Source organism: Melozone crissalis, unplaced genomic scaffold (genome assembly GCF_028551555.1).
Source record: "Melozone crissalis strain CALT ecotype California unplaced genomic scaffold, PUWL_Pcris_2 ptg000023l_1, whole genome shotgun sequence".
Taxonomy (NCBI): domain Eukaryota; kingdom Metazoa; phylum Chordata; class Aves; order Passeriformes; family Passerellidae; genus Melozone; species Melozone crissalis.
Genome location: NW_026535801.1, coordinates 25,870,309 through 25,885,953, shown reverse-complemented (window position 1 = coordinate 25,885,953; position 15,645 = coordinate 25,870,309). Strand labels below are relative to the sequence as shown.

Genomic DNA, 15,645 nt, shown 5'->3' with positions numbered 1-15,645 from the left:
CTCTGTGCAGGACAGAGAGCATATGAATCACTCAGAAAGGGCAGGCAGTGTGGAAGGTACTCAGGCATGCTCCTCTGTCAGGGAACACACAAATACTCCCATGAAGAGCAGCTGAAGGCCACATTAGTTTCACCCGATTTGTTTCAAGGCAGATGGATTTCTTTCACTATTTTCAATTCAGCTGAACTGAAGCATGTACAGCTTTTTTTTTAGCTCCATGAGCACAGAAGTATCAATCTTTGATTAAATGCTTTGTCAGCTAGAGATCCAAGCAGGTAACACACAAGTTATAGATGCAGCATTGACAGCACTCTGTAGAAATAGCCTCAGGACATCTGCTGACAAGCCAAGATAGAAGGAATTGAAAGATATGTATTTTCTATGCTTCCCATTTGTCACCCTCCTGAGTAACACTTATACAGGTAAGGAGAGACCTTGGACACTGCAGCACACACAGTCCTTGCTCTCTCTAAGAAAGGCAGCCTCCTGTTTTAGTGATTGATGTGCTTCAGACAAACTATTCACTGAAAATGGAACAAGGCCAGCAGCTTATTTCATAAAGGGAACACTGAACAGTCATCAGAAAATCATGATACTAAGAGAGCAGGGTACTGGGAATCTGTCCAATGACCGTGCTCTATGGCTAGGACAGAGATACACATCAAAGACACACAGCTATCAACAAGAGCCAGAGATCAACACACAGAGCCAAGACAGACACTACAAACAACCTGAAAAATAAGAAAAGGGTCTGGATAAAAAGAACCATTGCTGTTTAAAATAAAGCTTACAGAAACACCCTCCATCCAAAAGAAGGGCGGCCCCTGACATATCCCTTAGAAAACAGGTAGCCGTTGAATGTAGAGGCTTTGGAATCTCCTGTGGGAAAGCAGAAAGTGAGCCCCTCAGCCCAAGGTTCTGCACTAAAACCACCCAAATGTGTTTCCTCGGGATCAAACCGGTGTGGACAGTTTAAGCACTTTATCTTACTGAGTTGAAAGGCAGAAGTAGTACATGAAAAACTGGGAATAATACTTTTTGTGAGGATTCCTCTCATAACTACTGGTAAGCTCTGCAGAGAAGTCAGGGATTAGGGCTCCCTCAGGTAATGAAGATGTGGAGAGATCAGGAAGGCCATTCTGCCCACTCCTTCTATGCTGGAATTCCCCCAAGGACTCATTCATTCAAGTGAGAACAAATCAGAAAGGACAAGAGAGGCAGAGGCCCACTGCTGTCCCCCAGAGTGCAGCCTGAGCACTGAGGGCAGTTGTGATGGTGCTGCTTTACCTTTTCACTGGGCCGGAAAACCACGGGCAGGCTCACAGACATGCCGGGGTTCAGAGTGATGGGCTGCGGGAAAACAGTGAGGAAGGACGGCGTGGAAGGACCTCTAGGCAACAAAATCAGAACAAGACATTTTGTCTGAGGGTGGGCAGCTTCAGTGAGCAGAAAAGAGAATAAATAGCCAACATCTCCAGACCCCACAATTTAAAAGCACTTTACACGCTGGACCCCAGGGGTATTTTGGCAGCAAAACAGTAGAGAGGGACAGGTGTCCTGAAAACCTATTCCCATCTCAAAGCACCCACCCCTTCCTTGAACAATGTTTTATGTTTTCAGGACATGCAGTATGAGCACACCACATAGGGCAGACACATTTGAGTTTCAGAGCAGGGAGGGTCACAGGGACTGCTGGAATGGCTCAGCACCCAGAGGGACTCCGGGAGCAATGGTTTTAGGTCACACTAGTGACTGGCTGGCATACATCCACAATTAAAATCTCACTAGACTGGAAATGCCTCACAGACAGAAGTATCAGCAAAACAGAATTTAAAACAAGGCATTTCATTTAACAGACTTCTGCCAGGAACAAGGCCTGTATTTCTGAATTAGCAGGTTTCTGTTTTGGTACATAAGGGTGCACCCATTGTCTCCTGCACAGAACTCAAGGGGAGAGAGGGAAGGTGAATCTGAGAAAAGGTGCAGATGTGACTGATACAGCAGGAGTGAGGATGCAGAGAGAGCATGAGGACTACAAAGGACAAACTAACTTCCCACGCACCTGTAACTGAGCTTCTGGGCTTTCCTGTGAACATTTTTCAAGGTCAGGTGTTTGATCACCTCTTTTCCAAGTTTCCAGTCATGCCAACTGAGTGTTTCAGGGACCTCAATGCCCCAGAATATGGCTTTCTTCTTCTTTGCCTCTCTTGGAGACACCTTAGGGAGTAGCAGTTTGAGAGGAAGGGAGGAGAAATCACTTAAACAAACAGCCCTTTCTCTACGCTGAGGGTTTCTGACACTGGCAGCGAATGAGAGGAGCCACCCCGCGGCAAAACTCCAGGAGTCTCCAAAAGCCCTGCTCCGGGGTCCAGGGAGGACACCTCCTGGCCACAGCCCAAACAGCAGAGGGAGCAGATACGAAAAAGTGTGATGAAGGACGTTTTTATGTTTCTCCTCTCCCTGCCTGCCAGACAACCCACCCAAGTCAGTAGCACTCTTTGCTCCTCCGCTCACCTTCCTGTCATAGCCACTCTTCCAAAAACAGTCAGAGTTTTGGGGCTCATCATCCAGCTCAGCAAGCATCTGAGAAACAAGAGGGAAAAGTCCTCACATGCGCTGCTCCTGCGCCCACAAACCCTTTGCTGCCAAAAGCCGGGCACTCCCAGCGACCCACGGCCCTGCTCAGGCTGCTGGTGGCGCTGAGCCCCCTCTCCGCCGGGAGCAGCGCCCGCCGTGTCCCCAGTCCCCGCCGTGTCCCAGCCACCGTTGTGTCCCCAGCCCCGCTGTGACCCCGGTGCAGCCCGCTGTGTCCCCAGCCCCGTTGTATCCCAGCCCCCGCTGTGTCCCCAGCCCCCGTAGTGTCCCCAGCCCCGCTGTATCCCCAGCCCCGTTGTGTCCTCAGCCCCGCTGTGTCCCCAGCCCCCGTTGTGTCCCAGCCCCCGTTGTGTCCCCAGCCCCCGCCGTGTTCTCAGCCCCCCTTGTGTCCCCCAGCCCCGCTGTGTCCCCAGCCCCCGCTCTGTCCCCAGCCCCGCTGTGTCCCCGGTGCAGCCCGCTCCGGAGCGCACGGCTGTCCCCATGGCCCGTAGGTCACAGCCCAGCCCCTGCGGAGGGGCTCTCCCTGGCGCTGGGCAGCACAGCCCTGCCCACTACCGGCCCACAGAGCACCGTACAGCACGGCTGTGCCCTGCGGCCTGGCCTGGCCCCCCGAGCCCCGTGTGGATGAGTGTGGCGGGACCCCGCTCCCCACAGCGAGCGCCCGCCCGGCTCCCTGGGGCACGGTCCGCTCCAGCATGACCCGGCTGCCCCCGGAGCGGAGCAGAAGCCCGGGCCCCGAGTCACCACCGCCCCCGGGCCCGGCCGGCTCCCTCGTTCCCAACCCGGCTCCCTAGAGCACCGGGAGCCCGGGGCACCTCGCTGCCGGTGCCGGTGCCGGTGGCGGCCGCTCAGCGCCGTGCGGGCCGGCCCGCGTTGCCATGGAGACCGGACGCGGTTGCAGCGGCTCCCGGAGCGACGACGGCGGCCGGCTCGGGTCAATCCGCGCAGGCAGCGGCGGCCGCCAGGGGGCGGCGGAGGGACACGCAGGAAGGCGGAGATGGAACCGGAGCGGGAGCGGGGAGAGGGGTCCGGAGAGCACCGAGCGGGGAAGGAGGCCGTGAGGGGTTCTCAGAGGTGCAGGGAGGAGACAGACATCAGGGACAGATGGGACGTTCAGGGGCACGGAGATGGAGGAGGGCGGGCGGAGGAGGGAGGGATGCAGGGGTGCGGGAGAGAGCGTGAGGCGAGGGATGTTGAGGATTTTTGCTGGTGCTGAGCCAGCTAAGACGGGACGTGAAGTCCGTGGATGGATCGGATGAATGAGTGGGGACAGTGTGGAGATTGCTGGGTGGCAAAGGGTCACAGGTTCATCAGGCTGGAGGGTGCTCTCACAGGGATGGAGTGACACCTTAATGGGGCCAGGTGACCCTAAGCTCCTTGGAGCGTTGGTGACACAGGTAACAAGTTGTTATCATTGCCAAAAATAGTTATGGGGCCAAGAGCAGCAAAGGCACAGAGGGTGGGGAGCCCTGGCTGCGTGAGCCCATCAGGTGTCATCCTCATGGGGCACCACCACCACCACCATGGGACAGTCCTACATCTTCCCAGTGCCCCGCATGACCCTCAGGGAGACAGGACCTTCATTTTTCCGGTGGGGAGGGACAGATAGTGCCTCCAGGGTGCGCAGGCAGCTCTGGTGAAGAGCGGGGCTGGCCACATCAAACCGCACAGGGAGGGTGCCCGGCAGAGGCAGGAAGGAGATGCAGCTTTAATGGCATTTGTCAGTGTTTACAAATGAGTCACCCAGCTAAGCAGCCCGGCTGTAAATCAGCACTCTAACTCTTCCAGCATCGCTTGTGTCCCCTCCTTTGTCCCCCTAGCTCTGGACGAGTGCCTGGCTCCTCCAGAAACAAGCTCATAAATAACAGCAACAAAACAAACCCTCCTGCAGCCACGGTGGGCCTGAGTGCAGCAGGCGCGAGATGAATGCCTCCCATCCATCACTTTAACGATTGTACTCTGCAAATTAAACCTGTCACGGCCCATCAAGGTGAACGTTTTAAGCCTGTGACATGCCTTCAGCTCCCCTCCTCCTCCCTGGCACTTCTGTTGCTTTCTTTCTTGCCTTTTCCTCTCTGCCCGTACCATCCCTGTCCCCCCTTTCAGCCCTGCTCCAGTGTGTGGTACTCCCTGTGGTCTCCTGCGGAGCCAGGCTGCACATCAGGTGATGGATAGATGTCTTTGGCCCTGATGCTCCTGCAGCCACAGGCTGGCAGGTGCCAGCATTTCTGTGCCCAGTCCTGTGGTTTTGCTGGCAGCTGTCACAGCTCTCCTGGAGCAATGGGTCTCTCCTCCTCTGTTGTCTCCACATGGCAATGGCAGGGAATTGGGTACCATCCTTTCATGCTTCCCCATCCCCTCCTCCTTTCCTTGTATTTCTTCCCCCTACACCACATTTATTTCTCTCTTGTCCCACATTACACACCCATGGCAGGCTCCTGGTACCTGCTGCTGCCCCAGCTCATACCTACACCCTTGGACAGGTCCCCACGGGGCAATTCCAGGGGTCTGGAGACCTGCGTGTTTTGAGAGGGACTGCCATGGGAGAGGGAACCTGGGCAGTGAGGATACCATGTGCCCGGGGGAAACTGCTGAGCTGCCAGCAGCCACTGTGGGTCACTGTCCCCCCGCACAGGACCGTCATCCGTCCGTCCGTCCGTCTGGCTCCATGCTCCTCTCTCCTGTCACCTCCTTCCCCTGCCCACCCCTCTGTCCCCCTGCCCAGGCTGCGGCCCCCCAGACACCGACGGGCTTTTCCCAGCCCTGCGATGTGTGACACCAACGCTTACCTGTCCCTTTGTCACCGACTGACTGCCAGAGACGGCCAGGATTCCACAGGGATGCTGTGCTGCAGCAATTCCCACCCCCACCGCAAGTCCCGGGGCAGAGAGCCCTCCCTGCACGCTCAGCAGAGCCGGGGAGCGGACAGGACAGCCGGGTGTGGGACAGAGGGACATCACGGTCTGTCTGGGAAGGGTCACCCAGCCCGGCCCAGCCTGCTCCCCCCTGCAGCTCCCGGCGCAGTGCAGTGCTGAAGCAGCGCTGCCCCTCTGCCTCCACGGCCATCTCAGCTCCCCAAGGGGAGGGCCAGGAAGGCACAGGAAGCACGGGAGATCTTCCAGGACCCTCCAGCATCCTGTGAGGACACGGGCAGCCTGCTGACTTACAGGGAGTCAGTGCTCAACCCCAGTGTTTCCAAGGAAGTGGAACAGGGTGTCAGTCACCATCCTGCTGCCAAGGGTTGATTTCAGCCCAGTCAGAGTGAGCAAGATCCCAAGAGCTCAATGAAACAAGCCCACAGAAGAACCTAGAGAGGTTAAGCATCACCATGGGGCAAGGGGAGCTCACCACAGCACTGAGCCTTCACAGCCTGAGCACTTTCCTGCCTCCTTCCCCTCCATTTATTTGGGACAATGCCACACCAATGCAAGCACGCCAATTGCAGCATGGAAAACAGCACCAGCTTTGCTTCCCAGGACAGTTTTCCCTGCAAAGCACAGACCCTCCCAGGGATGTACTGGTGCAGGAGGAGGCAAGGCAGGCTGGCATGTAACCTGGGCATCCTTCCCAGCTCTTCATGCCACCAAGGGGAAGGACAAGCTGGTACCACACTGGATGTGCTACTCCAGGCGCTGTCAGATCTGCAGGGAAGTGGCAGTGCAGTCAAAGAAGGGTCTGGGTCTCCCTCTTGCACCCGTGCCAGCAGCCTGCCAGCCGTCCAAGTCTGCTCTCCCCACCTTTGTCCCCAGAGACTTGGTAGGACAGCACAGTAGCAGGACAGGGGATTTTCCTGTCCCCTAAGGAAAAGCACAGGCATCCAGATAACAGCTTTATAGGAGAGGGATCTGGGGACTCCTCCAGATACACACAGAGGAATAATTACAAGTTAAATAGCATCCAAACACACATAAGTTAAAGGGTGGCAGGTGCCCTGCGGCCCCCTGCTCCTTCCAGGCACAGTCTGTGTCTGCCAGCAAAGAGAACCCCCACAACACAGCCTGGCCCCTCTCCCCAGCTGGCTCCATTCGCCTTTCACAACACAGAGCCAATCTTCCTCTCTGTGGCGCCCATCTCGTCCTCCTCCTCTTCCTCGCCCCCCGAGCAAGACGAGTCCTGGCCATAGCTCAGCTCGGCGGCGCTGCAGTGCAGGAAGCCCGAGTCAGGGCTGTGCCCCATGAACTCGGGGCTTTTGGCAGCTTGTCCCTGGGGCTCGCCGGGCAGCAGCTTCTCACAGGTTTTGCTGAGCCCTCGTTGCTTCTCAGGCTCCACCTGAGCCCCCTGCTCCTTGGCCTTGCGGCTCCGCTTCCACTTCATGCGGCGGTTCTGGAACCAGATCTTCACCTGCCAAGGGAAAGTCCCAGGGGAGAGGATGTACCCTGCTGCATCCGGTCCCCACTCACCCCCTCACCTTCCCTGCAGGGAGGGTGCCCCCAAAACCTCTTCATTGTGGGGCATCCCATGGTGTTACAGGTATGTACAAAGAGGATGAGGTTGTCACGGGGAGAGGAATAACGGGGGCTGCTGCCTTTCCCCCTTCCAGCCAAGGATATGCACAGGGACATTTTCATATTAGCCCCACAAAAAGACCCCTCCCACAGCATGGCTGAAGGATGGGAAGGCTCTGAAACCCAAGTTGGGGGCACCAGGTGAAAAGAGGAGCAGTATTTCTGGGATGCCCTTCACCTGGAGCCCACCAGGCAGGTGTCTGCAGGAGATGCTCTGAAGGGGCACTGATGGGAGCGGTGGGGTGGGGACTGATGCCATTAGCACTGCCCATGACCCTGCCTTGCCCCCATGGCAGCTCCATTGTGCTATGCTCCATCCCCCCAGGGCAAGGTACCTGTGTCTCAGTGAGCATCAGCGACGTGGCCACCTCGAAACGCTTGGGTCTGGACAGGTACTTGTTGAGCTTGAACTGGTTCTCCAGCTCCAGGAGCTGCTGGCTGGTGAATGCTGTGCGGGGCCGACGGCACTTCCCCATCAAACCAGACTGCGGGGCAGCTGAAGAGCAGACAGCGGGTGGGGGTCAGGGGACAGCACACTGGTAGGGGGACAAACCCTCAGCAAACCCAGGATGAAGAGGAAGGTGAATGTCTCCATCATCTCCCACCCCAATAATGGCTTTATTGCCTGATAGGAACCAGTGAGATACGTTATCAGGCCTCGGTGTACAACTGGGATCAGTGCTGAGACTGAAATTAATTCTCTTTTTTTATTGCTGGGCCGCACAGGTGGCAGCTCAACGGCCAGGGGCTGTGCTGGGGCTGCCCTGAGCGCCGCTATCTCGCCTGCAGCCCTTGAAGGCAGAGCGGCGCTGAACCAGGAGGCAGCAGAACAAAGGCACCTTTGAGAGTCCAGCACGGGGCGGCTGCCGCTCTCTGTTTGATCCTCGCTTATCTCCTCTCCACTGCCTTTATTGTCCCCCTGGGGTTCAGCTTTTACTGCTTCTCCCAGCACCACGGCGGCAAACCCAGGGGTTTGCAGCTGGGAATAAAGGGCTGGAGCAGCAGGGAGGGGCGTGGGGGAGAACGGGGGGAGGTGGTGGTGGTGGTGGGCACTAATGCAAAAGGACCTTGGCACATCCCTGCTGCCACATCTAGGGCAACAAGATCCTGGAACATCCTGGCTCCAAAAGTGTGCCTTGCTTGGCAAGGGCCACTCCAACTCACCCACTCTGCTGGACATGGGGCACCATTCATGTTATCTCCCCCAGATTCCAGCTTTGATCCCAACCTGCCCATCTCCCGAGGTGTCCCCCGAGCCCTTCACAAACACAGCGATGACGCATGGGGCAGGAATTTATGAAAGAGCTATTAAGTGATCACAACACAAGTTTGATCCCAAGTACCCGGATTCTGGGTCAAACAGATAGAACACTGGCTGGGCTAGGGCTGTGCAAATGCCTCCTGGGAGCAGGACAGACACAATCCCTTCTTCGGCCTGTAGCCCCTCAGTGCCAGGAGAGACAGCCTGTGGGACCCACCTTGTAGCCGCTGGCCAGTTAAACAAGGGACTGACTGAACAGAGGCACACTGTGCCAATCATTCTGACACACATGATGCATTATTTTGCATAGGAAACATATTCAAGGCTAAAACTGAATGAGAGGTTCCAAAGATTTCCAGTACAAAACAGAGATGAGAGATGTCTCAGCTCTGCAGAGTTCAGCAGCCATCTGGACTCTGACTGGCTGTGGATGCTCGGGCTGTACAAATCCCCCATGGAAACGTGGGACCAAACAGGTCTGCAAAGGCTTCCTCTGGCTAAGAAAAGGAGGTATTATGGAACTAGCATCTGCAGGGATGGGGCAGCCCAAGCTAACACCGTTTGCAGCTCCTCGGGGAGGGAAAGCCCAGAGATGCATCAGAGACAACTGGAGGGGAAATTCGTTCTGTTGGTGGGGGTACATCACAAAGCAGCCCCAGGCAGTGTCCAGCAGCCCAAGGACTCTGGGTCCCTGTGAGCCTCCTTTGCTTACAGAGACAGGAGGGTGGCTGGAGCATCTGGAGCCCCAGAATCCCTCCCTGCAACGAGGCTGCCCTGTGCAGTTTGACTGTACCAGGTCAGGGAAGGGCTCCTCTGATCAATTCCTCTTTCTGAGCATGATCTCTAGAGAATGTTTTGGGGAAAGAGAAGGGAAGAGGTTGTGACCTCTCAGCATCCAAAAATCCAGGACCTGGAGGGTCCAGGAGTGAAGAGATATCATATTCCCAGTCTGAATTCCCCACTCCAAAACAGAGAGACCAGGGCTCAACTCCTAGGGCATTGTGTCTTGGCTCCAGAGAGCACAGAAATCCTTCAGATCAACCTGAAAGGCTCCTCTGTGCTTCCTCTAGCAAAGTCATATGTGACCAGACTAAAACCAGATGCAGGAAGAGTAGAGGCACAGAAGTGCCTCACAGAAGAATCTCAATCCTAAAAGCTATTCAAGTTTGATCTGTCCAGCTTCAGAGGAGCCTGGAAGGCAGCCTGCTTTGACAACACCCCCTCAAGAGACTCACTTTTCCCCAGGTGAGCTGCTGAGGACTGCTTGGTCTAGCAGGGAAAAGAAGAACAGAAAATTTGTCCAAAAGTCAAATAAATCTGAACAGGATATAGCCCAAAGAACTACCAATCCAGGGGACTGACTTCTGGAGCATGGCCCTGCTGCCAGCCCTGATTTCTCCTTCTCGGTGTCCAATTCAGTTTCAGGGCAGTGTGCCCATTACAAATATTGTACAGAGCCTGACTTCCTTGGAAACTCACTCTGCCTCCTGCCCCAATGATGACCAAAAAAACCCCAACAAACAATTCTCAAATCCCTCTGTGGTGCTGTCATACAGTTTGAGCCAGCACCAGTCCAGGGCCCAGCCCAGAGTGTGGCTGGCCACCTCATCTGTGACCTCCTCTGACAACACACCCTCCAGCAGCTACAATTATCCATCCCCACTGCTCCCCACTGTGACTTGTTCAAGGTTTGGCCTCCACACCAGGTTGAGAAAGCCCAAGGCAATACAGCTGACCTTCAGCCACCCACAGCAGCAGGTGTTCATGGACATGAATGATCAACATCTCTGGCATCAGCTCTGCTGTTACCTTTCCCAAAGGGCTCTAGCTCTTTTGTGTGGAGAGAGTATGGCAGAAGAGGATGGCAGATTCTCACTGGGAAAAGAAACAAGGAAGGAGGTAGAAGCTGAGACTGCCAGCATGCTCTGCTGAGACCCATCCCTTCCTGTCCTGTTGCAGCTGCCACATGGACAAAGAATCCTCCCAAGGGGTGCACAGCAAGCATGCCTCCCAGGGCTTACCTTCTCCACTCACCAAGCTATGAACCCATCCCCATCACCATCAGCATCTCACAAAGTATTACCCTTTGGGAAAGCTCTCCATCTTACCCAGCTCCTACCAGAAGACCAGGGACTGCCCCAGTGTCACACCTTTGCTTGCCAAAGGATTTATTTTCTGCTCAGCCATCTCCATCCAGGATCAGAGCTTGTGTCACCATCCCTTCAGCCTGGCAGGGCTTGGACCCCCTGAAGGGTGCCTGGCATCTGGCTGCAGTATCAGTAAATAAACTGCTTGGCCTGGGGCCAGGAATGCCCTCTGAGTCTGAGGCCAGGAGCTCTGCAAGGCAGCTGCCTCCTGGATAATTAGATAAAGCTTATAAAGAATTGTTGGTTTATTTGATACAGTTCCACCTACTTGATAACAGGGGTAATCCTAGGTTGATATTAACTCACTTGTTTTTAATTTGGTTTGTTTAACTATAGTTCACTTCACTTTGTGGTCTGGCAGATAAAGGAGAGGAAATTAACGCCCTGACTGCTTTAGGTGTTTCTCTGGATGTCAGAGCTGGAAGGCAGGGAGGTAGTCTCAGCATCAGGGTCAGCATCACAGGCTTTTTCTGACCTGCCAGGAGCCCTGGCCATTATCAGTGGGGCAGCATGTGTAAGGGCACTTGCTACCTCTGCAAGCCCCTTGCTTGCTCCACCATTAAACCTCAATTGCTGCATGCCAGCTGTTTCCCAGCCCGTATTTCCAGCTGACACCAGACCACTGTACACCTGGTGAGCCTTGGAAGGCATTGCTTTTTGAACAAGTTTGATGAAACTTATCCTGCCTGCTCTCCTATCCCAGCACAGCCCATCAGCAAGCTCTCTGCCATCATGGGCACAATCTGATATGGGCTCCAGGCCATCAAGTTGTTGGTGATGCAAGGAAGTGGTGTGCCAGGAAAGGCACTAAGCACCAGGTCCCTCATAGAGGATCCTTTGCTCCTCCTGAGAGCCCACAGCTGTCTGTCACTGCTCCCCACTTGCACAGCTCTCAGCTGCAGTGGGTCCCTGCACTGGCTCCCACCACTGCACCACACTTCCACACTGACAAACAAGGTAAATAAATCACAGCTCCCAGAAAACTAATAGGCCTGGCATTCCAGTGCCAAATGCTACCCTAGGTGCTTCAGGAGGTTCTCAAAGCCCAGGATAGGGACCCAGGCTGGGGACAGCAGAACCTGGGCAGGCAGCATCCCTGTTTCCTGCAGCAAGGGCACGCCTGCTCCTGCAGCCAGGCCTTGCAGAGCCCCCTGAGTGCGCACTGCAGCAGAGGCAGCAGCACCGCGTGCGGCTCTGCACAGACAGCCAGGGAGGGAGAGAGGCACTCACCCTGCCCACAGCAGGGCACTGCTCTCACTGAGCACAGCACCCAGGCCCTGGGGGTGCCAACTGTCCCAGAGAGACTCCCTGGCAGCCCCACACACAGGTGGTAGCAGGGGGAATGTGTGCAATACCCACAGAGCTTACAGTTCATGGGCTGTCTTGCTGCTTCCCCTTCCCTGACTGAACCCAGGAGATCAAACCAGGCCACACCTGCAAAACATTGCTACACATGCACCCAAAGACGGAATTTACTCCAGAATTTACTCCTGGAATTCCCTTTGAATAAATCCCAAGGGCGATCACCCCCTGGAATGATCCATAATATGTCCTAGAATGCTTTCAGATTCATCTCTTACAGCACCTGCCCACTGCTCCTGGGAGAGTTAAACATGACCGGCACCAGCAGCCTTGACACTTGGACTTGGTCACTCTGGAGACTTCAGCCAGGCAGGTCCGTCCATCTGTCTGTCCAGGCTGGATGGTGGGACAAGGGCTCCCACAAACTGCAGGCAGCCCAGGAGCCCTATGCCAACAATGGAAGGAGGGCTCCTGCCCAGCCCACCCAACTCCTCAGAGAGGTGAGGAAGGGCGGTGGAGGCAGCAGATCCTAGGGTTCTGCTCTTTCCTGTGCCTGTCCCTAAGCATGGCCAGCACACTGGGGCAATCTGAGCCCAGGCACAGGCACAGCCTGCAGCTGGAGCCTGCAGCTGTTGGTACAAGGAGAAGGCATGCTGCAAATGACCTGATTTCAGAGCTTCAGTGAGCCCACAGGGGCAAGGGCTGAAGACACCCTTGAGAACCCTAAGGTTACCAATGGACAGAAATAAGAATGTGAAGATGGATAAGGTTCTCTTCTGCACAGCAGAAGAATTGCTGAAGTACCTGACAAGACACTCTGGAGAGAAAGAATCCTCACTGCAAAGGGCTCCCTGGAACTGGGAACAAACACCTTTTAGTAAGGACATTGATTGAGGCAGTGGTCATCCTGATTTAAAAATTTACAGTTTTGGCAGCTTTTGCTGCATCCTTGCTACACCTCCACATGTCTACCTGGCTTTGGGATCTCCAGAACTCAGATAAATAACACTTGGATCAGAAACTGCTTTTCTTCCCTCTGAACTTCCATAGGAGCCCTGCCCAGTGTTTCCCACAAGACCCTTTGACATTCTGGTCCAGAACATTCTGCAGAGCTCCCTTCACAAGTTGTTCTCATGCCAATAATTTGGGATTTTTTTCCTTTTGGTGAGGTTTTGAATAAAACCAGCAGAAGATCACATGCTGCTTTTGAAAGGAATGGGGCTGATGTACAAATATCTCTATGCTATCCCAGCCAGAAGCTGCACTCAGGGCTACAGGATCAGATGCAGTGGAGTATTCCCACTGTGGTGAAACACAGCCCTGTATGAAGCTACCAGGATGCTGAGATTCACCAACAGATACAGACCCTTCAAAGATAACACAGAAGCCTCGGCAGAGGAGCAGGAAGATGTAATAAATAATAAAGACTTCAACTAATCAGGATTTTTTTTTTTGTCTTAGTGACATCTTTGAAGAGCAGACATAACCCATAGCACTGGAGGCTTATTCTACACCTCTAGACTCACAGATGGAGCATTCCCAATGTCTAGGGAAAGCCAGATAAAGGGAGACAGCATGGGGGAAAAAACAGCGTGTTTCCCTTTAACCTGACCGGGAATAGTTTGAGGTTGGAGTAATACAAGTGATTTTTCAAGTAATTCTCTGTAAATTTTGCACTGTTATTTATCCAGCTTTTTAAAATTAATAATAATTTTGCAAATGGGATTCCCGAATTTTAGGAATTTTTTTTTAATACTCAGCTAAAAAATCTGGATATTCTGATGGGGCTGTATTAACCAGTCACTCTCGGTTTAATGCCCATCTTTTCACTGACCAGCACAGGGCAGGGTCCAGACCCCAACGGGACCAGTGCCTGAAGACAGCTCTTGTTCCGTCCGTGCCCTGCAGGACGCATGACAGCAGTGCGGGGTCCGGTGCGGACCCGAGCCCTGGTGGTGCCCACCAGAAGCGACTGGGGCTCGGCTGTGGGGCCGCCCGGTTCCCGCAGCTGCCGCCAGGAACGAGCTCACCGGCCGCTCATCCCACGGGGCGAGCGGGACCCGGAGAGCCGGCCCGGAGCCCGATCGGGCCGCGCATGCAGCGGGACTGGGGCGGGTTCGTTCCCAGACACACCGGGAGAGATTTATTCGTTTCCCGGTGCAGTTTTTTGCCGCCGTTTGTTTCTTTTCGTTTCCTTCCCGCCCCGCGGAGCCGGGGTAGGCGCGGTCCGGCTGTGCCGCCGGCGGCGTGGGCAGCGCTCCTCGGGGCTCTGCCGGAACACCGGGCCGGCGTACGGTGAGACTTTGCCCTTCGGATCTGTTCGCCAGGGCCTCGCAGCCCTCAGAGGTCTCCAGCAATGGGACACTCCACCTCCCCACCCCAGCCCTGCCGGGATACAGAGCGGTCAGCGCGGAGGGCTCAGGGTCCCTGCGGGCTCCCGACCCGGACCACCGGAGGGCCTCGAACGGGTGGGGTCGGGAGCCCTCGGTCTCGGGCTGTCGGAGAGACCGCACCTGATGCGCCGACGGATGCCCCCGGGGCTGAAGGGCCCAGATCCACGTTCCGCCCGACGGGAGGGTCGGTCCCCGGTCACTCACTCACCGTTGAAGTCGGAGAGCCTCGGCACCAGCATTCCGGCTCGGATCCAGTGCTCCAGCGGGAAGGAGCCGGCCACGGCCGCCTTCAGGTGCTCGGCGCCGGGCGGCGGCAGGTGCGGGATGCCGGTGTAGGCGAACGCGGGGTGCTGGCCCCCCAGGGTCGGGAGCGGGTACACGGCGGGGGGGTACAGGGCCGGCAGGGCGCCGAGCCCGGGGCCAGAGAGGTGCAGCAAGCCGGGCTTGGGCACGAAGCCGGCCGGGGCGAGGGGCGCGGCGGCCGGGGGCGCCCGCGGTGAGGGGGTGTCGGAGCGCCCGGCGGGGCCGGGGCTCGACGCGGGGCTCCCGGGGCTCAGCCCCGGCGGGGAGGCGCTCCGCGCCGGCTCCTCGGCCAGGAGCGCTTCGATGCGGAAATTTTGGGACTTCTCCATGGGCTTGTGCATGGCCGTGCCCCGTGCGGAGCCGTCGAGCCCTCCGGCGCCGCGCCGCTCCCCTGCCAGGGCGCAGCCCGGCCGGCCAGCCCCGGGCGAGCCCCGGCAGCGGCGGGCATCCACCCGCGGGCCGCGCCGCGCTCAGCGGGGCTGCCCTCGAGGGCAGCCCTCCTCTCCGCTCCGCCTCCCGGGCACTCGCTCGCCCGACGGCACCGGGGTGGGTTTTAACCCCCTCTCCACCTACCCCAGCTCCCCATTGGCTCCGCTCCGGCCCCCCGCCCTCCCCACCGGCCGCCCTCCTCCGGCTTCCGCAGCCGTGGGCAAACGCCAGGGTCTGACCGGGGACACTCTGCCCCTTCCCCAGCCCCTCCACAGCCAGAGGTCCCCCCAGCCGCCAGGACCCACCCAGGGCCCTGAGCCCATCATCCTGACCCAGAGCCCCGTGGCAGGGACGCAGCTCTATGGTTACAGCAACTGGAGGAGACACGGAGAGACTTCAGCACATGTAGGCAAAGCCCTGCTGGGCTCCAGTGGTGCCCTGGCACCCAGGAGCCCCCCGGCACTTGGAGGGCAGAGTGCTTAGCTGGGAGGGCAGGAGGGGCACTCACTCACCAGCAGGCTCCCCTGCATCCCGTGCCCTGGGATCACCACCTGCGCCCGGCTGTGCTGTTTGCATTGCTGTGATCCAGGGAGATCAACAGAGCTGAGCTGGGCACACAAAGGACCATGTTATGGTTTAGGCCTGGCAAAGCCAAGGCCCCCATAAATATACCTTTTACCTGATATCTGCTGTGAGATGTGGCCAGGAAA

The 15,645-nt window shown here is 56.7% G+C and overlaps 2 protein-coding genes across 6 annotated transcripts in view; both read right to left on the bottom strand.

The window, feature by feature from the left end:
- The window catches only part of CFAP65 (cilia and flagella associated protein 65), a 30,979-nt gene extending 28,329 nt beyond the window's left edge, over positions 1-2,650 (bottom strand). For 4 of the 5 annotated variants that reach the window (XR_008483124.1, XM_054278209.1, XM_054278208.1 and 1 more), the window contains exon 1: positions 1,288-1,319. Coding sequence is in view for 1 of the 5 variants with exons in the window: in XM_054278211.1 (XP_054134186.1) it covers positions 1,288-1,390; positions 2,063-2,217; positions 2,515-2,583 (327 nt within the window). In the remaining 4 variants the exon portion in view is untranslated. Of the gene's footprint in view, positions 1-1,287; positions 1,391-2,062; positions 2,218-2,514 lie in introns of those variants that run through there. The other variant, XM_054278211.1, reaches the window with a different exon arrangement.
- Positions 2,651-6,627: 3,977 nt separating this feature from the next.
- LOC128938292 (motor neuron and pancreas homeobox protein 1-like) lies at positions 6,628-14,847 on the bottom strand. The gene is made up of 3 exons (XM_054278457.1): positions 14,412-14,847; positions 7,436-7,596; positions 6,628-6,936 (listed from the first exon to the last, which is right to left on the bottom strand). The coding sequence occupies exons 1-3, from the start codon at positions 14,845-14,847 to the stop codon at positions 6,628-6,630; spliced, it is 906 nt and encodes a 301-aa protein (XP_054134432.1).
- Between the last annotated feature and the right edge of the window lie 798 nt (positions 14,848-15,645).